The 18,457-nt window shown below is 39.3% G+C and overlaps 2 protein-coding genes across 14 annotated transcripts in view; one reads left to right on the top strand and one right to left on the bottom strand.

Moving 5' to 3' along the window:
- LOC144014687 (oxysterol-binding protein-related protein 2-like) overlaps window positions 1-5,584 on the top strand; it is a 28,503-nt gene extending 22,919 nt beyond the window's left edge. For all 7 annotated transcript variants that reach the window (XM_077514870.1, XM_077514872.1, XM_077514869.1 and 4 more), the window contains 4 exons: window positions 56-181; window positions 288-411; window positions 801-891; window positions 4,086-5,584. In XM_077514870.1, coding sequence (XP_077370996.1) covers window positions 56-181; window positions 288-411; window positions 801-891; window positions 4,086-4,188 — 444 coding nt within the window. In that variant the 3' untranslated portion in view covers window positions 4,189-5,584. The remainder of the gene's footprint in view (window positions 1-55; window positions 182-287; window positions 412-800; window positions 892-4,085) is intronic.
- Window positions 5,585-11,540: 5,956 nt separating this feature from the next.
- bsna (bassoon presynaptic cytomatrix protein a) overlaps window positions 11,541-18,457 on the bottom strand; it is a 143,494-nt gene continuing 136,577 nt past the window's right edge. For all 7 annotated transcript variants that reach the window (XM_077514856.1, XM_077514858.1, XM_077514860.1 and 4 more), the window contains 5 exons: window positions 17,876-17,969; window positions 17,294-17,425; window positions 17,104-17,159; window positions 15,177-15,294; window positions 11,541-13,206 (listed from right to left, as the gene is read on the bottom strand). In XM_077514856.1, coding sequence (XP_077370982.1) covers window positions 17,119-17,159; window positions 17,294-17,425; window positions 17,876-17,969 — 267 coding nt within the window. In that variant the 3' untranslated portion in view covers window positions 11,541-13,206; window positions 15,177-15,294; window positions 17,104-17,118. The remainder of the gene's footprint in view (window positions 13,207-15,176; window positions 15,295-17,103; window positions 17,160-17,293; window positions 17,426-17,875; window positions 17,970-18,457) is intronic.

The raw sequence follows: 18,457 nt of genomic DNA, 5'->3' as shown, positions 1-18,457 counted from the left end.
TATGTGGTGATTAAGCATGTGACTTCTCACTCCATTTAATCCCCGCTGCCCCCAGGAGGAGCCAGTGGGATCAGAGAACGATGATGCTGATGACATGCCAGAGGTCCAAGAGACAGTCTCGGTCATACCAGGAAGCACTCTACTCTGGAGGATAGATCCAAGACCGGCTCACTCCGCTCAGGTATATATAAAAAAAATAAATAAAAAAAGACACACACATTGTACAAAGGCAGCAATGTGCACAAAATCAGGAAAAAATACAAATATTTGTACTTCTCTGTGTTCAGATGTACAACTTCACCAACTTTGCAATGTCCCTCAATGAGCTGGAGCTAGGCTTGGATGCCGTTTTGGCCCCGACGGACTGTCGCTTCAGACCTGACATTCGAGCCATGGAGAATGGAAAAATGGGTAATTGTATTGTCCACCACCAGTTGTTTGTGCACTTGTATTTTGAGGGGGAAAAAAATCCTCTGTGTTGGAAACTCTGCTCCAGCCTTCCTTTGTGGAGTTTGCATGGTCTCCCTGCACTTAACGTGGGTTTGCTACATTTTGTGCAAAGTTAATTAAAGACTCTGAATTGTCCTTAGAAGTGAGTGTGAATGGTTGTTTGAACACAGTCCAGCCACCATCATGAGGAAATTCACTATAGAAAATAGATTTTAGATATTAGGAAAATCATCAAACCCTGTCGCCATCTGCTGGTTGTCTATGTAACTGCCTCATGTGAACGGCACAAATGGCTTCACTGTTATTAGCACCACACTCTAACCAACTGTGTGACTGCTGTGATTTTGCAGACGAAGCAAGTCAGGAGAAGGAGAGGCTAGAAGAGAAACAGCGAGCAGCCAGAAAGCAGAGAGCCAAGAATGAGGAGGAGTGGTCTACAAGGTTCGTCACTCGCTCTCTTGCTCTATGGAACTCAGTCTTTTTCTCTCACACTCTCAATCTTACATTTGCGCTAGGTACCGTATTTTCACGACTATAAGGCGCACCTAAAAGTCTTCAATTGTTTCAAAAGCTGACCATGCGCCTTATAATCCAGTGCACTTTCTATATGGATCAATATTGAGCCGCAACAGGTCTCGCTGTCAAGACGCTATCGGTGACCCTGCATGATCGGTGACGCGCATGCGCAGAAGATCCCGCCATCTTGGATTGCTATAGCTAATACTAATACTTTACCTCAGAGAAAATAATAAAATAGCATACCACACTATACGACACTATACTCATTAACTCCTTAAGATCTATTTCTAGTGGGCACTAAGCATCAACACTTGGTGTTACTGCATGCTAATTAGTCAATTTTCTTGACGCCGTCCCCTGTGGTCGGGCGGGGGTGGTTCTGCCCCCCCCCCCCCGTTGTCTGCTCGGTGGCGGTTGCGTCTTGGCCGCTCCCTGGGCCCCCTGTGGGGTGCGGTGTTGGGGTGCTTCCCCTGGTGCCCGGGGCGGTGCCGTCCCGGCGCGGTCCGCTGCTCCGTGCCCGGCGGCGCGGTTCGGGGTGGGTGGGCCTCCGGTGTGCCCCGTGGTTCCCTCTCCCCTCCCCCTTCCTCCCCCCCGTCGCCTCTCCCTCCTCGCCTCCTCCCGCCCATCCTCCTCTGCCTCCCGGTCCCTTTTCCCTTGTCCCCCCCCCCCCCCCTCCTGCCCTGCAGCCGCCCTTTCGCCTTCTTGTAGTCTTCTCCCCGCTCCCCCCCCTTCCCTGTCTGCCCTGCGGCCCCTCCACCTCCCTCTCCCTGGGCCTGGGGCTCCCTCCCCGGCCCGGGCGTCGGGCTCCGGGGGCCGGGCGAGGGTTTGGGGCCTGCCCCACTCCGGTAGAACTCCTGGCGCCCCGGGCGGGCTCCGGTGGCCGGTGGGCTGTCCGGTAGCCCTGCTGCGCTGGCTGTCCGCCCATTGTGGTGCCGGGTGGATGAGGTGGGAGGCGGGTGGGGGTGGGGGTGCTGGGGGGCGGGCGTGCCACCTACACCCGCCGGGTTGGGTGAGGCCCCGCTGGTCGCTCCTCTTACTCACTTCACTAGCTTGCACTATACACTTTGTAAATATACACATAGGGCAAAAAAAAAAATAAAAAAAAATAAAAAAAAAATAAAAATAAATAATAATAAAATAGCTGTTTATTCATTTTGGGAGTGAATGGAGTTGTCAGAAAGCTGGTTTGTAATCTATCAATAGTTTGACTGACCTATCTGACTGTTTTATTCCCTTTAGCTCAGCACCATCTAATGGATGCATAACGTAACCCCAGCCTCTACTGTAGCGCCTTATATATGGAAAAATTTGTAAAATATGTCATTCATTGAATGTGCGCCTTATAATGTGGTGCGCCTTATAGTGCGGTGCGCCTTATATATGGAAAAGTTTGAAAGTATGTCATACATTGAAGGTGCGCCTTATAGTAGTGAAAATACGGTAAGTCCATTTTGGGGCCAGTGTTGGTCAAGTCAAGTCATCTTTATTTATATAGCACTTTCAAACAGGTTTGAAACGTCACAGTAATTTTGCCTGTAGTCAGCCAATCAGACACGTTTTCTCGAGTAAAAAAACAAAACAGTCGAGGAGAGCATTGAGAAATAATGAAGTTATTACCATTTTGCTCCGGTTTAAAGGTGTTCTTTGGCAAAATTTTCTATAGGCCAAAAACATTGACCTAAGCCCTTTTCACACTGCACTCACTGAATGTGGAAAAAGTCACATGACAACATGAAATGACAACAGCGTGCCCATATTTGAAAATGCTGACATAGCAGCCTAGTAATGATGGAGGCTTTGCTGCTTGTTCGACTACAAGATGCATCTTTCATTGTTGCAAAAGAAAGCCCTGACTTTGCTCATTTTTAGGAGGAGGAAGATGAACAGCAGAGAAAAACTAATGACTTGATGGGAACATGGATAGTTTTCATGCCGTTACTTAAGAATGTTAAGCAAAATGACAGTAAATCACTCCTCTCCTATTGTAGGCATTTGTCTGACGCCACACCGCCACTCTTGAATAGAATATTTCCAGTTTGTGGCGCCTTGCTGCCCAGCAACGCTCCATTCCATGGTCCCCGCCCCTCATCACATATGCAATGAATGGGTTTGACGTTGTGCTTGTGAGTGTGGAGGGTTGTTCGTCTCTGTGTGCCCTGCGATTGGCTGGCAACCAGTCCAGGGTGTCCCCCGCCTACTACAGAGCCAGCTGAGATAGGCTCCAGCACCCCCCGCGACCCTTGTGAGGAATAAGCGGTCAGGAAAATGGATGGATGGAGGGTTTGACGTTGGCGTGTTATGCCCTGCTAAATGCAGTGTGAAAAGGGCTTTACACAATGGGCCACCTAGTGGCGACAGATGTTATCTTTTACATTTTAATGTACTGTGCCCGAGCCCCTTGAACAGATCTAACAGAACATTTATCAGAAAAGGCCTCAAGATATGAACCATGCTTTAAACCAAATATTGTGACTTTTGTGACAGAGGGTGTGGCCACTATGGAACCACAATTCAGATTTTTCAGTCGCAACAAAAACTGCTGTAATTTGAGCCAGATGACTATCTATGGGGAATATGCCACGGAAGAAGCGGGACTGTTTTTGCACATCAGTTTGTTTCCGGTTCGGTTTGCGACGTGTGGGCTGCGTCAAAAATACTTGTACTTCCGACTTTGTGCCCCTCGGTTGCCCGTTCGCAACCCGGACCGGAAATAAACCGATGTGCAAAATCACGTCCCGCTTCTTCCGTGGCATATACACCATTGAGCTATCTTTACAAAATTTAACTCATTTGACACGTCCAAGAAGTTATGTTTCATCCTAGTGGTGGCGCCACCTACTGGCAGAAGGAAATGCACCTTTTATTTTTTGTTATTCTCCTAGCGGGTTGAAGAGTCAAATGTGTGAAAACTCATCAACCTTTGCGCACACATCAAGTCTGTGAAAAATATCCACATGCTAACAGGTTTAGTGTGCCATTGTATTAAAAAAATAAAATAAAATAAATCTAACTCAAATTCTAGCATTTCTTGCCCATGGTGTAATGTAAACTCATTTTTGTATGTTGGTGTGTGTGTGTGTTTTTATTTATTATTTTTTTTAATTTTTTTTATAAAGGTGGTTCCAAATGGGCACCAATCCAAGCACGGGCTCACAGGACTGGAATTACTCTGGTGGTTACTTCAGTAGGAACTACCAAGACTTGCCTGATATCTACTGATGAGACTGCTCGCCTTCACGTTCCACCTGTTCCACAAGCCTCATCATAATTTGGAGGGACACGTTCAAAACTTCAAGCCTTCACCATTGCACACATCCAGCGCAGATAGGAAAGACTTACACAGAGGCCTCTCTTGGACAGTTGCCTCATCTCGACTTGCTTGCTTCTTCCCCATCAAGGATTTCACATCAACTTTCGTTGCGTGACCTGTAAATGTTTTCCATCAATCATTGTTTCTTCCATATGTCACCATTTGAACGGCCCATGACGGAATGTGTGTAGTATTAGTCATTATGGCAACATTCTGTATAAATAGGCTTAAGCAACAGAATGATGACTATAAAGTCTTTAGAAAACATGTTCTTGCCTATCTTGCTGTTAAGAAAACACACCTGACTGAATGTTTAAGATGTTGAAAATTTGTAAAATTCCACAATGATTCCATTCCTGTGTCAAAAAAAAAAATTCTGACTATATTGGTATGTAAAAAGATTTGAGATTGTCATTGTAACATGACGAAGAGAAACGCTTCAGTCGGGTGAGGATAATGTAACATGCCTTGTTAATAGTCTTTACATTTAGATAAGTTTTTGTAGCAGACCAACAGCACATTGAGTTTTTATTTTACCTTCCTCTTGAATGTTGTGAAAATTAAAAAAAAAAAAAAAAAGTTGAGCTATCGTGCTGACTGCGGTAGTAACAGTGCAGAAATTCCAAACAGCTAAAGCAAGAAAATATTTGGACTGAAGTTGTTTTTGTTGGGCTATTGCAGGTTGTAAAAAGAAAACGGTTGAATTCTGTTGGGGTGGCCAAATGACAGTTTTTTTTTCTTCCTTTCTATAGCCTGCCTCTATTTTTTTTAAGCACTTAACCACATACAACCATTAGACATATTTGTATTACATATTGTCTCTGTGCCTGCCAACATTTTTTTTCCCCAAAGCCCTAATCTATGTGATGTTAGACAAAACACTAAAGTCGGGTGCAGTGTTTCGATGCATAAGATTTGTATGAATCACAAAACGGTACAATGTTCTCATCCATTAAGACACATTCCATCTAATGGGCCATCAAGGTCAAATCCTTTTGTTTTCGTTATTTCTCTTAACATGTCCTGAGTTGAATTTTAGCCTCCCCTGCCTCCTCTTCTTGGACTATCTTTGTGTTTGTTGTTTGTGTACAAGTGTTACACAGAGGTAATCACACGCAAAATGAATGACACATTATTTTGTGCAATTGATTTATTTTTATAGTATTTAAAGCATTTTGTTTGGTGAGAACATAACCACCAGATGTTTTATTTTTTGGTGGGGGACTGTATAGGCAAACTGTGGACAGCTTGATAGTCATGGACAGGAGAATGTCTACTAATAAAATCCTTAATTTCAAATTTGGATGACAAACTTTTTTTTTTTTTTGTAATTATTTTTGAACAAAATTTAAATGAAAAAGAGCCCCTTTTACTAAAAATATTTACTTGTTTTAAATATATCTTTTTGCATCTAATTAAATATATGCAGACCAATTGGCTATTTGTATTGCTATCTTTTAAACTTTGTTGAACATGTTCTGACTGAGCTCATGAACTAAAATAGAATTGTTTGTCAAATTTTCAATCATGGGGAAATGTAATTTTTCTACTCATTTGTCCCTTCCAAAAATCTGATATTAAGTTGATTAAAACTATGAAACGCTCTTTAAAGAACTCTTAACATGGTCCAATAAACCAATGGTAAACAAATGTGAGTGCTGGATGGCCTGCTGATATCAGTATGATTGACTTCAGCTGCTTCAGCAAGACTTGTCAAGTATGAATCAAAGTCTACCGAGGTCTTACTTTGCTCTAGAACATTAATCAAGTTTTAATTGTTTTAGGATTGTAGCTGCCCAAGTGTTGACTTCAGCAACCTTAGCAATGGATACAGTATCATATCAAGTAGCCTATAAATTAAAATATGTTAGTTTGCTCTGTTTTTTAAGGATTGTGGCTGCTTGAGTGCTGTACGGACTGTGACTATGATGTTTGACTTCGGTACCTGTCACATATTAATTACAATCAAATGGTGATATTTTGCTAGGATAATCATGCAGAATACGATTTTGGTTGTAAAGGTGGTTGTAGTTACAGTAAATTCAAAACTAATGGCCACCCTTGTGTACTTTACGGTGAGGGTGAGCAATATTTTAAGAACCCTACACACGAAGCTAAAACAATTGATGTTTGATGGTTGGTCACATGAATATTAACAACCATACAGAAGACATTTGCAAAGTCAAATCCACAAAACCCAATTCCAGTGAAGTTGGAAAGATTTGTAAAACGTAAATAAACACAGAATACAATGATTTGGAAACCCTTCTTAAACAACATTCAACTGAATATGCTGCACAAAACTGACAAAACTGTTTTGTTTTTTTCATTCTCATTTTTTTCTTGGATGCCTACAACACGTTAAAAAAACGCTGGTAGCCTTCAGGAGCTTGTTCACTACCGTGTTGCATCAACTTTCCTTTGAGGCCTTTGGGAACAGAATACAAATGTTTGAAGCTTTGTAGGTGGAATTCTCTCCCATTCTTGCTTGATATGCATCTTTGGTTACAATGTGCCACACATTTTCAATGGGAGACAGGTCTGGTCGGTAAAAGGACCCTTTGCATCCTTCAATTTTTCAAAATAGTCAGATTTGTCACCCTCTTAAAATAAAGTCATTTTTATTCTTTTTGCGAAAATTTTTATTTTTGTGTAAATCAGCTCTCCTCAAGATGCATATGGTTAAATTTTTTGTGTTTCCTGAAAAATATGAAAAAAAAAACCCGACTTATTTTAAGAAAGCTCTTGGAGGAAAAAGTTGTAAGATTTGATTTTATTCAGATTGTGATTGCTAGAGGAGCCAATGGACTGCACAAGTCTTAACATTTGATTTCAGCTATACCAGCACACCGCATATTTATATCACCTAAAAATCAATCAATTAATCTCTTCGCCTCTGCTGAGCATACCAGGCTACCAACGGATGTTGTGGATGAAGCTCAAATCCTGCTCAGTCTGATGTCCACTTGGGACGAGAAGCTCATGTGAAGGCTCCTACTTAGTAACCGCCGTTGTGAATAGAAAATAAAATGTCCACAGCAGTTTCGTATGTATTTGTATTTTATTTTTCCTGATTGAAATGTATTTTAAGGTCATAATTTGTCATTCATCACATTACATGGCATGATGCACCAGGTCTACTACACCCATTTACAGAAGGAAAACACGGAAACATACACAAGGTTTTACAATGGGGAGAACAGGAAGTTTAGCTCATTGCACTTACAACAGTGAACGTTGTTGTTATTAATAGGCTCTTTTTCATCTCCAGCTTCATCACTTTTTTATATATATAATTATGATTTTTACACTTATTGTTCATTTCCCCTCCAATGTCATCTGCCCACCCCAAAACTTACATGGGAGCCAGAAAACGTAACCCACGTTTTGTTTTGAATGGTATCTCATTTTACAAACACAACATTTATAGAAACTTCACGCAAACCAATGTTTTCCATATCAGATTCCGAGTTTTTTTTTCTTGTTTTTTTTTTTTTTTTGCTCCCAAATGATAAGAAAACTTTCAACACAAGCCAGCCACACACACATAATGTAAATGTTTGTCCTTTAGTTATTTAACTGATCTTCAGCTCTCTTTGTTTTGGTTGTTTTTATACACATTGAAAGCACACGCTTGGCTCAGGGAGGCTCAGGTTTGCATACGCTCCAGCTTGTGTTGCCATGTGGTGTGCAAAAGGCCCCCTCCACTAGTGGCTGCTTGTTTTATCATTGCTGACATTTACATGTTGAAAAGAACATGTCATGACTGCCATGATTGTGGAAAGTGGATTGGCTCTTATCTGCTATTTACACTGGGAACAAAAGCAAAGCAAAACATACGGCAGCTCGTGAGGTGGAATGTTGACGAGACTTCAAAAGTCCAGGGAAGTTTTGGGTGGGCTTTGTTTTTGGATCACTGGGGCAGGTGTCAGTTCGTGCATGCCATCTTAATTATGATTCTTTATATGGACAAACAAACAAAAAACACTCCCATATGATTTTATAGCTTTTCTTAGTTTATCTCTTTCCTACTCCTGCTCACCTAAAATCTCTTCATAAATAGTTTTATTTATAATGCACAGTATATTTTATTTTAAGATCTGTCTCTTGTCATGCTGTCCTATGTACTACTGTAAAAAACATTTGGACGACTCACACAGAAAACTGGAAAAAAAAATAAAATCCCAACATTTACAACATCTGTACGTACTTTTTCATGGTTGCAAACTTAATATTAAAAATGAAGTGCAGAACTTTTACATTGGTCTCTTTCATGGCTATAAAATCATGAAAAAAAAAGTCAGTTAAAAAAATAATGTACACATTTTAAAATGAATTCTAAGTCAAACTGGTCAATTATTGCTGAGGCTAAGAGGAGAGGTTACAAATGAAAAAAAAAAAGTGTTTGTGACTGCTCACTTCTTCAAAGTGTAATAAACGTTCCAAAATGTTTGTTTTTTTCCATTTTACGCAGTACTGATGCAGCCGTAGAGATTTTTTTTTCACCCTTTTCATGTCCAAAGTAAATGCCAAAATGTGAATCAACTGCAATATGTGTATTGTTGTCTACATTTGTGCTTGAAACATGCCGTGGACTGGTGATTTTCACTCTCAAGTTTCGTCTGTTAGATTCCAAGAAATCGACAAGACACCTACAGAGTGCAGACAAACAGCACAACTGCTTCAATGGCTTTCTTCGATGACTAGCAAGTATTACACTGGAGAATAAAAGCCCTTGCTGCAATGCATATTTAAGTCACCTTGAGTGGCTGATTGAGACAAGCAGATGTGAACGGTGTCGAAATTAGGAAACGGATTTATTAGAAGCCACACAAAGATCCTATTCAAATGTTGAGAAAGTAGTTCCTTATTATGACTTTTGATATGAAAACGTAAGAGTTCAGTTACATATAACTGAGATTCTCATGTTACAATCTGAATATTGAATGCTTTGTCTTCATTCAGCTTTATATATAACACATTCCATTCTATCACTTTTTTAAAATTAGGGTTCAAGGACCTACTTTCTGGAATCCCCAACAGCACAAAGTCCCTTTCAATTATCATAAAATAAATTCTTAAATACATAATCTCATTCATATTTCATAAAATATATATACTTTTTTTTTTAAAGATGATTTTTACTCTCAACAAAAATAGCAGCTGTTCTTCTGATAGTACATTTCACCCTGCTGTTAAGTTACAGGCCAAATTGATTCATTTTGAAGTTAAAAAGTTATGGTACGAAACTTCTGCAAGAAGGCAAAATGCAACGTTACCTAATACATCATGTATAACCTTTCTGATGTGCCTTTGAGCTGATCCTTTATGAACCCTCGTATATATTTCTGGTATCATCAAGTACTGTCATCAGAAACGAAAATAACAAATGAGATGAAGCTTTCTTTTTCACCTCTGAGCAGCCATTGAGCACATGAGGGAATATACGCTCACCTGTATAGAATCTCTCTCAATATATAAGAATTTCTTGATACATCTCTGGAGAACACCTCTGAACATTTCATGTTCTGCTATCAGCTTTGCCTTTCTCGCTCTATTTTTCCCCCCACTTCACCTTACCAGGTGCTTTTTCTGGAAAAACATGTCACCCACCGGTAATGATCTGCACTAATGAACCGCCTTTTTCTCTCTTGCACTTCTCCTCCTGTTACTTTTAAATTCACAGACATTTTTTTCCGTATCCTTGGGGTCAATTTGGCCACAGCAGACGAGGATTTTTACCCAAGTTTGTTTACTTTCTAAGTAACCCGATGTTACACAAGCGTGGAGCTGCCAATGTGGAGTAAACCATTTTGACTGGGTTATGTCGTTCGATGGCACTGCAAAGTCATTCAAATGTATCACGTCTTTTTAACTTATTGATATTTAAGTCATTCAAATGTATCACGTCTTTTTAAATTATTGATATTTGAGTCATTCAAATGTATTGGTAAAGTTGCTTGAATTCCTCCCCTCCCCCATAATGCCAGCGGGTATTGATTTATGCTGTGCACAATTGTGGCATCACCTGCATGGCATTATGGGAATACCCTGTGGTATTATTTGGGGGGGTGTTCATATATGTTTTGCATTTGGCCTACATTTTATCAACACATTTGAATGGCGTTACAATATGTTCAAACGACATAGCCCAGTCAAATCTGTTTACTTCACTTTGGCAGTTCCACACTTCCGTACTAAATATTTCTTACTAGGAACATGTCAATAAAATTGAAAATTGGAATATTATGGAAGAAATAATAGTCAAACTCATACTTTATATTGATTGACTACAGATGACGAGTGGAATATTTTTTCGTTTTTATTTGTTGTGATGATATTAGCTCTGTTAACAAATAAAAAACACACACCAATTTACTTCTCAATAAACAATACATAAGAAACAAAGAGGGATTAAGAAGAAATTGGCCTTTTTGAAAATGATTTTCTTTTATGAAACTTTGAAACTTTTGAGTTCCATTCTTTGCATTAAACTACTAAAAATGTTTTGAGATGCACCCTGGGTCTAATTGACATTATATATATATATATATATATATATATATATATATATATATATATATATATATATATATATATATATATATATAATTATGGATTTTTTTTTTACTTGGTCTGAGGAAATATTCTAATATTTTGAGATAAGATATTTGGCTGAAAATGCCATAATCAGCAACATTAAAACAATAAAAGGCTTGCAATATTTCAGTTGATTAGTAATGAATCCAGAATGTATGGCATGTAATTGCATTACAGAAAATAATGGACTTTACCACAATATTCTAATTTTCTGAGACAGTCCTGTATATATATATATGTATATATATTGTCCTCAATTGTCCTCATTGAATTCGAAAAAGGACTTGAATTTACGGAGACAATCTGCCATTTCGAGTCTTTCAATCCTGTATGGGGTCAAATTGACCCACCAAATATGAGGGTTAAATGCCACTAATCTGCCATTTACCATCAGAACACACTGCAAGTAAAATGTGTACTATTATTCAACGACGATGGCCATTTTTCTTGTTCATATTTGTACTGTTACCAAATGGGATTGATTGCATAGAACGAGTGGAGATGAGAAGTGGCCTTTCCTTTTTCGCCCTGTACCGTATCTGTGGCGCTTGATTGAACAGTTTTTCTTTTTTTATGTTCATCAATGGCGGATACATACAAACAGAACTGCCACACTCATACGCACATACATACAAACATTAGGAACAGAACAATATAGAGGTGACGTTGAGGTTTTTTTCTTTCTTTTCCTTTTTTTTTTGTCAACACCGGGCAGCATGCGAAGGTCCCCGGCGAGCGTTCACACGGACAATATACAACACAAGTGTCGGCTTCTGCTCGTTATGTTTGGCCTGGACAGTACGTTAGTTGCTGCTGTCGTGTGGCGTATAGGCAAAGCGCAGATCCCACAATGCACTGCAGGAGCATCATCAGCAAGAGGGAGAACACTGACCTGAGTAGTTTCCATGACAACTGAGAGAGGTTGTAGGTCAGGGTGAGATAGAAAATGAAAAAAAAAACGTGATTTTTGGTTCCTCTTTTGACACCATTTTGAAGTGTGCTTTCATGTGCGGCGTGCGCATTCGACTTGAGTGAAGACACATGCTGATACAGACTGATTGATTGATGTGTGAGGTTTGACCTCAGGAGGAGGTGGGTGTTGTCCTAAATGACACCGGAGTCGGCTTCTTCACTGCCCGTCTTCTGGCCTGAAGTGCTCTCAGTCGTATCGGTGACTCGTGGCTAGAGATGTCCCACCGTGATCGGTTGCAGATTATTGCACCGTATTAGTGCAACATTGAGATGTTGAAATTAAGGGATTTGGGTACGTTTCCTCATATGCTGATTGGTGAGCGTCATATCACTGTTAATTTAGACAGACGGAGACAACACATTTCTACTTTTTCAAATGACAGCATTGTGCTCTTGACCGTCTCAATTCCCTTAATTCTATTGCTTTGAATAGTTCAGAACTCCATGAGAAAAACAAAGGGAGATTGGCAACAAAAGTGACACAAATAGAAAAAAAAAAAAAAAGCGATGATAGAAAATCGAAATTAATCTCACTGTCAGCGAATAAATTGTGTCCCTGGATGACATAAAAAAATAGTCTGCTTTCACTTTAAAATAAAATATAAATAAATAATTAAGGCTGTGCTGGCAACTGAACAAAATAAAAACTCAAACATGTGAAATGTGGAACAGCACTGACAAAAAAAATGGCTTCATAATGGCTGAAAATGAAGCAGCTTCACTATGAATGCACTGATTTTGAGTATCGCATTTCCATTTTGTTCCTGTTTGTTTAGTCTTGCTCCGATGCATTTGCCAGTGTCTTTATGGCCTCTGCTTAATGATGACGAACAGTGTAAAGGTCTTAGATATAAAGTTCCATGCATTCCAAATTCTCTTCGCCACCTCCACTATACACTTCTTCAAAGACAAATTGAGGAGCGTTGGGGCGGGAATTAGAAAACAAATGCGGAAGAGGAGTCACAATCTGGAATGTAGATAGAAAGAGAACGCCCGCATCACGTTGCCGTCATTCGTCAGTGATGCGTTTGCTTGAACTGGACAGGTGAAGAAACAAAGAGGTGGTCGGTACCAGAAAAACCTGCACTGCAATGATCCGGTGTCCTTTTTTCGTCCTCATTCTTCAGAAGAGAGGAAGAGGAGAGAAGCGGCTTTGTTGAATGACAGCCAAGAAGGCCGAAGTCAACAACTTGGAGTCACAATTCATGTTCTTCCACTGGTTGCACATGATCCTGCTGCTCTATCGCTTCTTCAGAATTGTTCTTCAGGTTGGTCCAACAGTTACCTGTTTTGTCTTGAAGTTGTTTTGAAGTCAAGGTGAACTTTTGGATGGAAGATTGGACCCCTGGAAAGATCTGTGGAAAAGCAGAAGTCATTTAGGCAAAGAACAGCACGGTATGAGTGGCCTTACACTTCTGCAGTTGGGGAGGGCGGAGATAAGCTTGGATTTAGGCTCCACCTCCCACATGACCTTCATGAGGAGACGTACTACAGACAATGGCGTTGTTGTGCTCAGAATTAAACAATCACTTTCAAACTCAAGTTAAACAGGTGTCATTTTACTGACGTTTTTGCAGAGAGCTTCTACAGTGTCAGAGGAATCTAGAGATATCAGTCAAGAAATGGTACAAAAGAACTGCCAATTCATTAAATACACAATTATGTGGAGAATATATGGCACAATGGTGTTGTCACCAAGAACTGGACAAAACTGATGAAAAGCTTACTAGAACATATGGACTTTGTTGGGGATTTAGCAGAGGGACTTTAAATGGTGGTAGCTGTGGACTGACTTCCATTTAACATTAATTTGTATGTGAACGCTTAGTTCAAAATGTGAACATAGCCATATACCCAGTAATAAGAGGGTGTGCACACTTGTGCAACCATATTATTTTAGCTGATTATTCATGCTTTTACTTTTTATATTGTAAAAATCAGGTATTTGAAGAGAGGTGTGTAGACTTTATATATCCACTGTACATGTTGATTAGAAGACAGCGTTGTGTTCTCTTGACACATTGTACATTTGTGCAAAAAAAGAAAAAAAAAAACAGAAAGAAAAGTTGGCCACTAGATGGTATGTGAGTTTAAAACATGATCTTGTACCAATTGCAGTAAATACAGAATGAATTCAACTAAAGTGACAAAATGCACACAAAAGTAATTCATATTTAAAAACACACTAAACTAAAAACACAGTAACTTTATGAGGTTACAATTTGTCAGTCCCTCAATCAAATGAGATCCAACACAATAGTGGCAATAAAATTGTGCCATATCAATGAGTATGCCTGCTCCATTTTGATTGACAGGGAAGTGTTTATGTTGTGTTTATTGTGGACAGTGTTATACATTTTCACTATACTGGGAGCTGTTTGTAATATTTTGGTTAGTACAGTTGTGCTTGTATGTAAACTTATGAGCACAACTGTAAATGTGCAAAAGCTAAAGCTCTCTTAGTGACTGAAAAATGTGATGAATCATCACCAAAATTCACGTGCACATCTCTACTCATGTCAAAGTCAACCTCTGAAAATATCAAAACTATTGCCACGGTATTTTGCGTTTTATGAGCATTAACCTTTTGTAGTACTTAAACATGCACTCATTGCTAGTGCGTTGGCTATATGACTGTAGTGTAAGGCACACTGAAGCTTTTATGCTTGAAGAAAGTAGTTATGTTTTCTACAGGATAATAGATCAGGACAGTTTGGGGCCACTTAAGTTTGTCGCAAGCCAGGAATAGCTATCATCCTTTTAACAATCTAAAAATAAGCCTTGATTCTGTTTTTAACTCGAAACGGCACCGACTGATGTCCAGAGGCATCACATTTCAAACAAACATGGCTCAAAGTGAACCATTGGGAGCAACTTTATTGAAAAGGGACATGTTACAGAAAATTGACTTATTTCTATTCAGACCTCTGGAGTGCCTGCCCAAGTGTGAAATTAAACAACCAAGTAAACAGACAAAAATGTGTCTGTCAGCAAACTGTTTGGAATTGTGATATCACAACTTGACTCATATACATAATAACCACACCAGCACTGTTTTTTTCTGGCCATGATTCGGCACCTTGGGTGGGCAAATATCTGTTTAGAACAACTTAGACCTGCTCCGACGAAATTCAAGTCTACTTTCTGTCACAAAATTATTTGTTGCACCTGGGGCATGTAATAGAAAATGACCCTGGTCCACTGGAAAGCCCAGAAATGCCCAAACACTGTTAACAAGACTTGCATTAACCTGGGAACTGCTTTCAACCTTGTGTCCTCCCTCATCAAATGTACTATCCGAAAATCCTGGATGCAGCATACTCACGTGCATGCTCGATTCTCCACTTTGCCCGCTCCTTCTCTTTCTCAGGGAATGAAAAACAAGAGGACCGTTGCAGGTTTGTCTGGTACGAGGTCTCATGGCTTTGTGTTTTTACATAGTCCTGCAATGGCACAAAAGCATTCGGTCAGTTGTTACATTTTCATATTTCTATGTTTTGATGTGCCATATGATATCCTTGCGCCATGGTGTACATGTGGATTGTTCTAATGAACTTGTGATCAACCCTTCTGAAACTGAGGGCAACTTCTTGAGTAGAGCTAGCAGTGTGATACGCACTTCTGGAAGCAAAATTGCTCATATTATCTTTAATTGTATGTCATAATGGATAATGATATTGATCTATTTGAAAAAGTTGAACATGCAAATGATTTGGCATCCGTCTGCCTGGTGGCGTCATGTTGATGACCTCGGCATTAATGTGTATATCAAGTTGGTAATGAAGTAGGGCCACATTGGATTTATATATATATATATATATATATATATATATATATATATATAAACAAAGGGCCAGATCATTTGTTAATCAAGTAAAAAAAATAAAATAAACATGCATATGTAAAATATGTAAATGTGTTCATACAGAGTTTATAATGAGTATAATTGTGAATGAATTAACCATGTATTTAATAAAATAAAAAAAAATATATAAGGGTTTTCATCTATTTGTTTTTTATTTTGGGAGTATTTTAATGAGATAAAACAATAATTTAAAATGTCAACAAATATTACATAACTCATGGTAATGTAAATGATCGGTGGGCCGGATTAAAGACCAAAGCGGTTTATATATGAGCATATTTTGTCCAGCCCTGCTATAGATCTTTTCTTGACCACTGGAGGCATTAGTAAGAAGAAGCCAAAAAAATTCAAGCCTGATTTGCTTGACTGCGGCGCCTCAGGGTCTGTTGCTTCTCTGCTCCGAACCCACACCCATTACAGTTAATGTTTAATTAAGACAATTACACTGGTACCTTGACTTTGAGAAAGCCGTCAGTGCACCACACTCGACTGCCCCAACCAGAATGAAAGGAATAACTCTACGTGTGTGCGGCTGTCTTTTATTTTATCCTTTGGTTTTAGTGACAGGAAAGAAGTTTATTTTTTACAGCTACTAATGTCACATCTTGGGCCCTTGGTACTCATTTCAGACTTGTACAGTGATCTTCTTATAATGTTAAAGTATGGCCAACACACGTGTAGCGTGCTAAATGTGTACTCTTTCTACTTTTAATTTTATGCATATGTAAAAAGCAAGAGATGCATTTAATTGTTCTGCCTTGTCACTAGGGGTTAGAAAAAAATCAATATTGCAATATATTGTTGCGTTCTCTGTTGCAATAAATTATCGATACACTGACAGTAGATATCGATGTCATGTGTCCAGTTGTGCAGTGTTATGTTATAAATGTTTATGCACTTTAATTTGTCTCACTTTACAATGTTTATAGTTAAAAGGCTAAGAGGCAGTGAGGCACAATGCATAACTTTGAACATTGTACAAGTTTTGGCATGAAATAAATGCATAGACATTTTCCTTTTTATGGGCATTTGTTTGGCTTTTTCAGTCACATATCGTGATATATTGCTAAATTTTTCTGACAATATTTAAAAAATCGTAGATATCATGTATCGTGATATTATCGATATCGTGAGTCAAATATCGTCACAGTATTGAATCGTGGTTTACCCGTATCCTCCCACCCCTAGTTGTTATTATGCGTTGCTGAAAAAGATACATTATTTGTAGTAAATAAATAATAATTTTGGGACCAATTAAATGAATTCAGATAATCATAATCAGATAATTTACAACTAACAGAAGGAAAACAAAACAACGATGCTACAAAACAGGATGAAAAGAGTTAACAGAGGATGCGTGAGAAATGAAGGAAACAAAAATACATACCGTAAACGTAGCACTTTAGAAGAAAGAGGTGAACTTCTTGCCAAAGCCGGATATAGCTGGGAATAATACAAGACAAAATAAGGTTAAACTGATAATGAAAGAAACATTTGAGCAACACGTTGCGATGACATCAAAGCAAGTGATTTATGAATGTGGTATAATGCTATAAATTGTTGAAGGAATTGAATACCTTCTCCTAGTTTTCCAGCCTGCTCGGCAGCTCCTCCTGGCAGGATCTTGGAAAACATGCTGTCTCCTTCCATGCCAGGCTGACCTGCTGCCGCACTGCCTATGCCGCCGGGCCTCGGAGCAGCTTTGGAGCCTGCAATGGGCAGCATGGAAGTTTTGTGTTACGTTTGAGTAGGTTGTTTTTTTTTTTAAGTTGCCTTGACCTATTGTACTGATCTGGTCAGTTCCAGTGCATGAGCCACCATGATTGTATGTAAATGATATCCTCCCTACCTACCACTCATCTGAAGTTGTACAATTTGCAACACAGTCAATATTTTTGCAAAAGCTCAAAAGAGGTTCTTGAACTGCCATTACGTGAGAAAACTCCTCCCAGACTGGACATTCTACTGTATAGAATAACAATAATTTCACAAATAATATTAAAGTGATTGATTGATTAAGCCATGACAAAGAGACAAATGACAAAAAAATGAAACTTTTTTTTTTTTGTATGTCTTGCTCTCAAGAGATTATTCACAGACCGATCTCAACCACAGAAGTCTGCATGTAAGTGTGTACTGTGTGTGTATTTGTACGTCACCGATGCCGGTGAGTGGCGGTTGAGCTCCTTTTGAGGCCATGACAGGCGCCGCCTTTGCTCCGATGGCTGTCACTGGAGGTGTCTCAATCTTTGCCTGCAGAGAGAGAACGAGAGCAAGAGCTTGTCACTCAGCAGCATTGCTGAAAACAGCAGGGGACAAATACTCTCCGCCATATGGGCGCTAGTACTGCGCGCGTTATTTCACCCACAGGAAGTGAAATGGAAGCTATTAACTCATTCACTCCCAGCCATTTTCACAGAAGCAGTCCCGTTCGCTTATTTACTGGATTTTGACTGATTTTGCAAAGCCCACAGAATATTATCTTCTATTGCTATAAAATCATGGAACCTAGCAAAAGAAAGATTAAAGTCTCTTCTTTCATCAGGGAAAAAAAAAAAAAGTATGTTTCTAACTGTTTCCGTTTTGCAGAAATTAGCATTAGGAGAGAGCTAAGTTTCATCAGTTTTTACAAATCTATTTAAAATTGTAAGTAATTGAGCTTTTTTTCTACATGGCCCTGGTTGATCTTTACTCTGCTGCCACCTGCTGGCCGTTTGTGTAATAACTACCATTTCTGCAAG

The sequence above is a fragment of the Festucalex cinctus genome, chromosome 2 (assembly GCF_051991245.1).
Source record: "Festucalex cinctus isolate MCC-2025b chromosome 2, RoL_Fcin_1.0, whole genome shotgun sequence".
NCBI lineage: Eukaryota > Metazoa > Chordata > Actinopteri > Syngnathiformes > Syngnathidae > Festucalex > Festucalex cinctus.
Note: the sequence above shows the minus strand (reverse complement) of the source record. Positions and strands in the feature narration are given on the sequence as shown.